General features: G+C 49.6%; 1 protein-coding gene across 4 annotated transcripts in view; it reads right to left on the minus strand.

Moving 5' to 3' along the window:
- Positions 1-10,991, minus strand: part of Spock1 (SPARC (osteonectin), cwcv and kazal like domains proteoglycan 1) — a 528,793-nt gene extending 517,802 nt beyond the window's left edge. For 2 of the 4 annotated variants that reach the window (XM_031359711.1, XM_031359710.1), the window contains exons 1-2: positions 10,809-10,989; positions 10,025-10,210 (exon numbers count right to left, since the gene is read on the minus strand). In XM_031359711.1, the coding sequence (XP_031215571.1) occupies positions 10,025-10,210 (186 nt within the window). In that variant the 5' untranslated portion in view covers positions 10,809-10,989. Of the gene's footprint in view, positions 1-10,024; positions 10,211-10,808 lie in introns of all 4 variants that reach the window. The other 2 variants (XM_031359713.1, XM_031359712.1) reach the window with 2 other exon arrangements.
- Between the last annotated feature and the right edge of the window lie 207 nt (positions 10,992-11,198).

Raw genomic sequence — 11,198 nt, forward strand, 5'->3', positions numbered from 1 at the left:
AACAGAAGGATAGCAGACACAACAGAGTGGTGACCAACCTAACAGAGTGATAGCAGTTTAACAGAGGGATAGCAGACACAACAGAGTGGTGACCAACCTAACAGAGTGATACCAGTTTAACAGAGGGATAGCAAACACCTCAGAGGGATAGCAGACATAACAGAAGGATAGCAGACATAACAGAGTGGTGACACCATGAATTTACTATTGATTAGAAACAAAAAATTCAACCAAGTGGCGTAAAGTTGGAGCTTAAGAGTTGGGAGGGAGGTCAATGGAATGACTTTGGAACCCAGGCTCCTGTAAGCTCTTGCTACTGATTATCAGTTTCCTAAACCTTGATGAACAAAACAATAATCCAGAATATTCTGTCCAAAGAGAAGGTGGCAAGCAGGGTCTCTAAGCCTGACCCCTCTTTCTTTCCTATATCTCTAGGTATGTGTCTGAGGGTACATCCCCTGAAGAAGCCAATTCTCTTCCACATCTACCATTCCACGTCTACTGTACAGTCTTAACGTAGCTCAATGCCTGCTTACTGTAAACTCAAGCTAATGTGGGAGTCACTTTCCTTCAGTTCATCCTCGTGTGAATCTTATCCAATCTGCGATAAATATGCCCAAGCAGAGTCTTGCGGGATTTGGCCTCTGAAGACAGGGAGGTTTGGTTTTGATGGCTACCCAGTCCTCTGTGGTGGAGAAGGTTCCCACAAATCTGACTGTGCTCATATGAGTTCAAATTTCCCCTACACCAACTGGGACTTCAACGTTATTCCGGTCCGCAGATGAGCAACGACTGGTGTCCAAACTGATACAGAGCACACATGCCCTCATGGGAAGCGGGACCTTTTTTTCCTTCCCCTGATGTCAGGAGTGGCCCTGTTGGTGAATCTGCCAGTCTCACTTTGCTTCATAGTGTTGGCTCTTTGGGATGAATGGCCATTCTCCAGGCTTTCTCTGTAAATGCTTCCTGAAAACCACCTACGCCCAGATTACCTAGACTGTGAATCGGATGTAGGTTCATGGATGCTATTTGCACATGGTGGCCATGTGGTGTAAACTGACAGGGTTCAACTCTGCACTGAGGCAGTCCCGCCAGTGACTTTGCAATGTTGTCTGGCCAGGGTGGGCTGGCCCAGCACAGCCCTCTGGATACTGCTGTTTTAGCTTTGTCTGTAGCTGCTTGTCCCTAACTTGGCCTGGCCTCTCTTTGGACTGGGTTGGAATCCTTCTGTATTTAGAGAGGCTCAGAAAATGTATTGCAGAAATGGAAACATAAAGACCTCGAAGTGTTTCGTCTGGGCTGAGATTTCCTAGGGCAGCTCTAGGAAGCTCTGCTTCTGGACCCAAACACAAGCATTGCTCCACTCTGCATAGACACCCACTTCCCCGACAAACCCCTGCTGAGGAGTGTTGCTGATAAACCATACATGCATAACATGCCCTTTTCCTCCAATAGATTGCACTAAGGGCTGGTGAGATGGCTCAGCCGGTAAGAGCACTGACTGCTCTTCCGAAGATCCTGAGTTCAAATCCCAGCAACCACATGGTGGCTCACAACTATCCATAATGAGATCTGACGCCCTCTTCTGGAGTGTCTGAAGACAGCTACAGTGTACTTACATATAATAAATAAATAAATCTTTGGGCCAGAGAGAGCAGGGTCAGAGTGAGCAAGGCCAGAGGGAGAAGAAAAAAAAAGAAAAAAGAAAAAAAACAACACTAACTGCTCTTCCAGAGGAGCTGAGTTCAATTCCCAGCAACCACACAGTGGCTCACAACCATCAGTAATGGAATCTGATGCCCTCTTCTAGTTTGTCTGAAGACAGCTACAGTGTATTCATATAATAGAAATAAATAAATTATATATATATAGCACTAAATGATAATTCTTTCCTATAATAGTGACTTATTTTTATTTTATATGTACATTGAGTATCTACATCCTGTCTATGCATCATGTGCATGTCTGGTGCCCCCAGTGGCCACAAGGGGGCATTAGGTCCCCTGTAACTGGAGTTCCAGGAGGTTTTAATTCTCTTGGTGTGGGTGCTGGGAACTGAACCCAGGTCCTCAGCAAGTGTTCCTACCACTCTCCAGGCTTAGAGTTTATTTCTCAAGCATCAGACGACTGTCCTGAGGGACCCATTCACAGAGCAACTGTAAGAAAAGTAACCCAGTCGAGTTGATTTGTACATCTGTGCATGCTCTTCCTCTCCCTTAAGAAGCCGTTTCTCTACTGCCTACCATGGGGACACAGGGGAGGACCCATACCCAAGGCCACAAAGTACATATCCCGGGTACAACATGGCAGTGTGGTGCTGGGGTACAGTTCTCTCTCCCTACGCTAACTGACTTCAGAGAGCAAAGCCTTTCATGTGTGACCTCAGAGTCTGGCCTCCACGTGTTCTCAGCAATGGGAGGCCGGGAGGGGAGGAGAGCAAGGAGCACCTCAGGGGCACCTCGGGGGCACCTCGGGAGCACCTCGGGAGCACCTCGGGAGCACCTCGGGAGCACCTCGGGAGCACTTCAGGAGCACTTCATGACCTTCAGTCTTGTTTCTAAATTGCTGACTTCACAAAGCATCCAGGAAACTCTGAGGCACCTCATCCCTAAACAGCAGAGGGAAACACAGCTCTAAAGCCCAGCTCACTTGACTGGAGACAGACACACTTGGAAAGTATGTATGTAGTACTAGGGTAGGAACCCCTATCCACACAGCACAAAGACTGTAGAGGATGGCACAGAAAGACGCAGTGGGGAGAGAAGGAGTAGGTGATCTCCCAGTGCCTGGAATAGCTTTGTACCCCAAGCTCTATAATTGACTCTTTGGTCCCCAAAAAGTAGTACAATAAACTAAAGGTGTGTGAACGCATAGGCTAGAGAACCCTAGGTTAAGCACGCCTCGTGAAAGCACCTTACAGTCTTTCCCACTTCTGGGCCCTCAGTCCTGCCCATGCAGCTGCCTCCTCTCCTCCCCAGCTGACTCAGACCACCTTCTGGCTCAGCCTCTGTCTCTTCCCCAGAGATGGAGGCTGTCCCCCATCCAGAGCTCCTCCTCCCCATCCAGGCTCCTCACACTAGTGCCTCTGCCTCCCAGATCTCCTCCCAACTGCACCTGGGTGGCTATGTGAAGAGGGTCTGTCTCACGGAGAAGATCAAAGCCGCCCCAGGGCTGCGTCTGTCCCCTGTTCCCAGCACCTAGCAAAGGCCTGATGTGACTGGCATTTGAGGATCAGCTCCACACCAACAAAACACCCATCCCTGGATCGACTCTTTGTTATTGCTCGGGGTTCCCTGAGCCCTAGGCAATGCACTCAGAGTGCTGTGATAGGCCTCTGCCTGCCTTTAATGAGCAGTCACTGAACAGCTGGTTATTGGGAGAGAGCAAGAGCAACGGTCTGGCCAATCCTAGGCCTACTCCCAGTTGGTTCTACACCCAAACCTGGAACTTGAATCCTGTGGGAACCATCACTAGATTGTGTGGGTCCTGTCCCCAGAGGAATGGCCTCACTGGGAACTGAGACCAAATGGCAGGTATCTGAGGTGCAGAGGGACAAAGAAAGTCATAGTAGCACACATCTACTGGGCCATCTGCCTTGGGACCCCATCACCTCTCCACCCATAAAACCAGCCTTGGCAAATTATTTCATCTCTAACAGAAATGTCTTCAGGTTGATTATCTAAGATGGGGAGATAAGGCCATACGTTAGCATCTAAGTAGCTTTCCATCAAACACACAGCTCAGAGACGCCTCCCAATGAGAAAGGTAGATGGAGCTGCAGAGATGGCTCAGCCGTTACAAGTACGGAGCGGAGCGCTCTTGCGGAAGACCTGGGTTTGGCTCAAAGCACCACCACCTGTAACTCCATCCAGTCTCCAAGGTGCCCACTTCTGGCTTCCCAGGCTGCTGTGTGTGTGTGCAGTACGCATAGACTCATATAGGCACACGCACATACATGGTTTTTAAAAATGTAAACTCAACCTTCCTGAAAGTGTGTGAGTTTAGAAACTGTGTTTGGTTTGAAATGCCATACTGAGTAAAGAAATATAATTTTTATAAAATACCTAATTACTAATTTTCCTCTGTGTCCTCAAGCAAAATAACAGCTAAGCTAGTGGTTGGTCAAGGCTTTTCCCTTGGGGACTCTTACGGGTCAGGTTCTCTATTTGGAGCCACTTCTTAGCCTGTAAAGTAGCTTTGCCAGCATGTCCCAAAGTTCCTGGTCTCCCAGAAATGCAGTCCAGTCCTGTCCCTGTGAGAGGAAGAAGACTGCAAAGACCAGAGAGAGAGGTGGGAAACTCAGCTCAGACAGTCAGCAGAGACAAGAATCCCTACCACATCTGCCCAGCAAGACCTCTCCTCTCTCTGCCAAGGACAGCCAAAAAGAAGGCCAAAGAAGACAGGATGCTCTTAGGCCTGTCAACTCTTAAACTGTCCCAGGGAAGTAATTATCTCTATCAGTGGTCATGTGGTTCAGAGGATTTAAGACAGGGTTCATTAAAGAGAGTTAGGATTGCAGCTCATTTGTGTCTCCTTGAACCTGTTTAATCAAAATGGCTCGCTGTTACACTCCACCACAAACCCACCTCATGCGGTGACAAAGGAATGACCAATCCACTAAGCCACGCCATCTCGGGTTGCCAGCTCCAAAGACAAAGTCGACCCCCGGCCTCCCAGAGGAAGCCCCACTCATCCTTGAAGCCCATTTTAAGTGAGGTGTTAGGATCAAAGGGTCGCTGCCACCCATTTCTGCCACAGAGGCAGCCACATCCCATGGAGCATGCTCCATACACTCTCACTAGAGTTACAAGCCTAGATCACTCGGGAACAAGACAAATGCCAGGGAAGGCAGCGCTTCTGACTCCTCAAGGCTTACTAGGAGCTAATTATCCCGGAGCTAAATGTCAAGGCCGGTTTCATGTGTGCAAAAGAAAGGACATGTCATGTTTAGTGTAAGCAACAATATTATTTTAATCAAATCAGAAGGTCATAATTAGAAGATAAAGCTTGACACATCCCAACAATGAGCTGTGTCTACGTTGCTTCCCACTGTTCAGGTCCAGGGCTGAGTGACACGGGAAGTCACACTTGCAGCATGACATGGGTAGAGCTGTGGACAGGGTGCATGCACAAGATCCATTCAACCCTGTTGGTTGCATGCCCAGAGCACCTCCACGTTCAGGTCGCCCTGGAACCCTGGCTCGGAAGCTCAGCTCTCTTGACAAACAGGAAAGGAGAGTGGTACTTTTTTCATTGGATTGCTATATTAAATAGTACATAGGAAGTGTCTTGAACAATGCCCAACACACTAGAGGCTCCATAAATGTTGGAGATTATCTATTTCTGCAAAGTTAAATCATTTCCTTGCAGCCGGTGGGTATTAAAAAAAAAAATCTTTTTTTTTTTTTTTTAAAAGAGCATAGAATAAGAAAGAACTGTGCCACAGCCTAAGCTATTGGAGACAAAGGATTACACTAAACCTGCTCCCTTTTACAGGCCAGAGCCTCATACTTAGGAAGTAGTCAAATGTTTACAAGGATGAATAAAACGTAAGAATGAGTAGAGGGAACTTGGTCAAAGTCAAATCAGATTTGAGACATTTTGATGTCTCAGGCTCAGACCATGGGGAAGTCGGAAACGTGACTGCTGGAGGTGGGAAAGTGCTTTGTGACTTAGTGCAAATACTCCCTCCTCCTCTTCCTCCTCCTGATGATGATGGTGATGATGATGATGGTGATGATGATGATAATGATGACAACGACGACAATGACGACAATGGACAGACTCACCCCATTCCATGCCCACCAAACCCATTATCTTTGTTTTCAAGACTGACTTGTGCTGCCCAAATATTCTTGACTAGGTCATCTTCCACTGGAGAGTGGTCAACTTACCAACTGCCATCTTAGAGAAAAATCTCTCCTTCTCCCAGCAGCTGACAATTGCCAATAACTCCATGACTTGGAGTGGGATTGTGTGCCCAGTTCCTCACTCTATGCTGGTATTTGATCTGGTTTGGGTTTGCTGTCACAACCACTGTGAGTTCACATGGGTCACTGCCCTGCTTATAGATTCTTTCTTGATGTGTTTGTGAAAAGGTCCAGGCCTGCCTCTAGCCAAAACACCCAAATTTCTATTTTTCATAAAGTAATAAACAAGCTAAGTAACTACACGCTCATGAAGAAATTACAAGCTCATGGAGGAACTATAAATGCATGGAAGAACTATAAATGCATGGAGGAACCACAAGCTCATGGAGGAACCACAAGCTCATAAAGGAACCACAAGCTCATGGAGGAACTATAAGGGCATGGACGAACTATAAATGCATGGAGGAACTACAAGCTCATTGAGGAACCACAAGCTCATGGAGGAACCACAAGCTCATGGAGGAACCACAAGCTCATGGAGGAACCACAACCTCATGGAGGAACCACAACCTCATGGAGGAACCACAACCTCATGGAGGAGCTATAAGGGCATGGAGGAACCATAAGCTCATGAAGGAACTATAAGGGCATGGAGGAACCACAGGATCATGGAGGAACCACAAGCTCATGAAAGAACCACAGGTGTATAGAGGATCCACCATCTAAGTGGTTTTATGTCATTACTGGATCCTTAAATCCAGCTAGCTAGTCATGAGGTCATTCTAATGGTTCAACTGGAGATAATGAATATTCATGTGCTGAGAGTGACAAGACACTTAAAAGTGGCAGTTCAGGAGCTGCCAGGTCACCTTCAGCAATGCCACAGCACATTGAACAGTCAAGAAAGCAAGCAACTCATCCTACCATCGTGTCCATTTCCAAGTTGATCCAGTTGGTGTGATCTCTTCTCTGAAAAAGACTGCTTAGAGCCAAGCACGATGCTGCACACGTATAATCCCAGCACTAGCTAGATCAGTCAGGAGAGCAATCTCACCTACATAATGAGTTCAAGGCCAGGCTGGACTACAGGACACTGTCTCAAAGCATCAAAATAAGATAAAATGAAGTAAGATAACCCTTGGCTTTTAGTTCCCCAAGACCAAAAGTCATTTCTAAGTATCTCTATCCAAGTCCAACAAAGTAATGAGTTGGCTGTGAGAGATGGGTAGTTTTCTTTCACAGTGAGTTTCAAAAACCTGACTTCCACCTTTACCTTATTCTTTTAAAGTGATCAGAGACTTCAAAACCGAAAGCCCCAACCAGCCCTGGTGTGGCGCGTGCCTTTAATCCCAGCATTCAGGAGGCAGAGGGCAAGACGATCTCTGTGAGTTCGAGGCCAGCCTAGGCTACAGAATGAGCTCCAGGCCAGCCAGGGCCATACAGAGAAACCCTCTCTCAGAAAACAAAGAAGCAGCCCCAAAATAATAATAAGGCCAAGAAGCTGAGGTTTTGTTCACCTGGAACAAGACCTAAGTCACTGGAACTGGTCAGGCTGGCCAGGCTCCTGCTACCTGAGGTGCACTTTCTCTCTTGTCCCTAGGGTGGCCTGTGTCTGGAGAAAGCAGCCTCCTTGTCCTCGGTCACCAAGGGCTTCTCCACTTGATCCAACTAAAGATAGTTGGGCTTGCTCCAAAAGGACCCCTGATCTGAGTTCACACCACTCTAAAGGGGTTAATGGCATTCAATTATATCTGAGCCACTGCGGGAATCACATGACGCCATGAAGCGTAGAAAATGGTTGATGATTGATGATGTTTGCGAATATTTTAACGTCTTTGGATATTTTTAATGGCTTGCTGAACCAAATTGTCATTTTCACAAACTATACGCTGCTAAAAGCACTAGTTTGGCGCTAAACCTGCTCTGGAGGCCTCCGGCTTCGTGGTTAAACCTTGGGCCCTTCTTCAAAACCACTATGAAGGCAGTGTTCCTAGCCATGCTAAGAAGCATTCCTCCTCAGAAGGAATCTGATCCACAAAGGAGAAGCCTGATGCCGTGCTTCAGCAAGCAACCCGAGTCTCACCATCAGTCAAGATTTGGTGGAAAATGTTGGTCTGCTATTTTTAGTCAAGACCACGCAAGGGAAAAATAAGAAAGAAGCTGTTCATTTTCTTAAGATGCAAAGCTAAATGGGAATTAGGACTTTCAACTCAAGATGCACTGAGGATGCAGACCTTCACACAGCCCAGAGATCCAGCAGGCTCAAGTGTTTCCACCCAGGAAGTCCCTGTTTCAAGTCACCCAGCAATGGCGGACCATCCTCTAAATCAGCCCGTTCCCAGTGCCGAGACTCTTAAATACAGTCCCTCGTATTGTGGTGACCCCCCCAACCATAAAATTATTTTGTTGCTATCTCATAACTGTAATTTTTTTCTACACCATAGTGTAAAATCTGGTATGCATGGTATCTGATATGCAACTCCCCCCCCCAAAAAAAATCATAATATGAATATCTGATACGTCCTATCCCAAAGGGATTTCAATCCACAGGTTGAGAACCACTGCTCTAAACCAAACCCAACTTGCCCAGGTGTGTAAAGAGTTCATGTGCCTGGATCCTCAGCCCTTACTGACATGCAATGAATTAAAGCAAAAACAAAACTATGCCTTTCCCACTCCGTGCTCAACCTCACCTGGCCAGGAGTGGTAGGCACCACTATCCAGCCCTTGAGATCTTAAAAGCGCCACAGACAGCTAAGAGAACTTGTTAGGAACCGCCAGGCGCAGCTAGAGTCTCTTTATTTTGGGTCCAGCAGGCAGATCTGTGACAAACAGCCCCAAAGAGCCAAGGAGATTCAGTGAGTGTTTGATAAAGCTCCTCCCAAAAGAAGCTCCTCCGGGAGGACAGGGGCTGGGGGGGTGGAGGAGGGCGATAGCAGCAAATCCCCACTCAAGACTAAAGTTGCCTGCCCTGGGAAGGAGACCTGGACAGGTGCTCTTTAGAAAGCACAGGAAAGCCATCTGGAGTCACAAACGCAGTTTCTCGGAGACTGGCTCCCTGCAAGGCCTGGAGATGCTGAGAATGGGGGTCTAAGAAATCCCGTGGAGAGAAGTGTGGCTTGCCTTTCTCGACCTCTATGTAAAAGCCATGCCCTGTGATGAGAGCACAAGGTCCAGTGGTATGGCTCAGGTCACCCCCTTAAATATATATACATATATATTATAAATTTAATATATAATATATATTGCTTTTTTTAAAATGTTGCTCTAACACATAAACTACTGCTTAAAAACAAAGCATTCAAACATAAAGGCTTTACTGATTATAAGTCTTGGACATTTTTACAATATTGAAAGAATCTTCGGGACAGGGATTCCTAATGTCCTCTTAATCCCGACATTCTGAGGAGTCTTTGAAGGGGCTGGGAGCAGATCCTACGGGGAGGGTGCCTCTTCCTCCATCTTCTGGGAGCACAGTGGTAAATAAGAGCCTGGACTGTGGTGGAGACAAACAGCAGATGTGGGGCGGCTGTGCCCTGATAACCGGGAGTTTCTCCCCACATCCCGTCCAGCACTCTCATGGGGAAAGGGGTCTGATTCCTTGGGCTGCCTGCTCCCTGTTCCCTTCCACTGAAGTCTGGAAGACTCCAAACCGCACTGTTCCCTGACCTCCCCTCAAGCTCATTGCCAGGAGACCCCCAGACCTCCCCTCACGCCTGCCGTATCTGGCTCCCTAATAAATGAACTATGCTGGTTCACTAGGGATTTTTTTTTTCCTGATGCACCCAAAAGATGTCCAAATCCTGCCGCTCCTGGGAGCTTCCATCCAGGGTTTGGTAAAGTCAGTCTGCCATCAGGAGCTCTCAGACACTTGGAGAGCTCCCCCCCCCCCTTCCCAAGCTGCTCAAGGTTCATGCCCTGTTTCTGTGCAGACAGCTCCATCGGTCCTACAAGTGCACACACCTGGACTACAGGTAACACGCAAGAGCACCCAGCCTTCCAAGTTCTCTTTAAAGTTCCTCTCAGGCTAGACGTCTGCACTGTGGAACCTCCGTGGGAGGTTTGAACCTACCACCCCCACCCCTACACCGGCCTCTGACCTCCCCCCCACACCCCCATTTTCCACCCCCAGGGCTGGTGGCAGCAGTACTCACATCTCGGAAGCGGTTCCAGTACTTGTCACGGTCATACTGGGAGACGGTACTCAGCCACTGGTCATTGTCTAGGAAATTGGCGTTGTTGAGGGCCGCGCCACCGGCCAGCGCGTCCAGGTGCCGGCTGTCCACTTGGAGGAAGCACCACGCCGCGGCGGCCGCCGCGAGCACCGCGATCGCTGGCATCTGGGGGCAGGGCGCACGGGCGTGAGCCGGTGACAACAGGGCTACCTCAAGCCCCTCACTCCCACCGGGTGTCTGGGCGCCTCGGGGCGCGCACAAGCTGCAGCGCCTGGGCTCACCGCTGGGACAGGGTGGTCCCTCTCACACCTGGGACGGAGGCTGCACCTGGAGAGCCCTTATGAATGGAAACAGCCACAAACGCAGAGCCTAGGTCACCGATTCGGGGCCACCGTCAAACTACAGAGGACCTCTCACCCGCCCTCGGATGTGGGGCTCCAATGCATCTCCCCAAAACCCGGATGCTCAATGTGCCAGCTGCACTCCCACAGACGGGGCCCCACAGCTCTGGGGCAGGGATAACGGCGCTCTGAGCATCATCCCAGGCTCTGGAAGATGGGGGCTTCGGGGTGCCCCCAAGCCGGGCTTCCCGTTCCCAGCTAAGGCAAATGTCTCTCTGCTCCCGGCCCCGCGGCTTCTGCGCAACAGGGACACGCAGAGATGCCCCCAGGCCCTGACCCTGCCGGCCCGGGAGATGGCCTCGGGAAGGTCCCAACTACGCCAAATATGCCAAGTTGGGGCTCAGTGTTCTGCGGACACGTACCTTGGGAGGCTGCCGGAGTCCCGGCGCCCGAGTTGCTGGGGTTCCTGTACCGCGGTGGCTGGGAAGGCTGCTGCCCGGCTCGTTCCCCTGCGCACCTGCGGCCGCCGCGCGTCCGGCCGCTTTGTGAGCCCGCAGCGCTCTGGCTCGTCTCGGGCGCGGCGTCCGCGGGCGGAGAAGCCCGAGCTCGTAGCCGAGGCCTCTGGCTCCCCCTGGCGGCTACTCGGCGCTGAGCGGTCCCATCCGGGAGCGTGATTCATTTCGCAGCTCTCTGCAGGGCTGACACAGATTTCAAGCCCAGGGGAAATGTTAGAAGAAGGCCAAGAAGTCGCCAGTGTTGAGGGACACTCAACGAGTAGGTGCTCAGGACACCCGCCTCAGAATCCCTACGGT

This window comes from Mastomys coucha, unplaced genomic scaffold, assembly GCF_008632895.1.
Source record: "Mastomys coucha isolate ucsf_1 unplaced genomic scaffold, UCSF_Mcou_1 pScaffold7, whole genome shotgun sequence".
Classification (NCBI taxonomy): domain Eukaryota; kingdom Metazoa; phylum Chordata; class Mammalia; order Rodentia; family Muridae; genus Mastomys; species Mastomys coucha.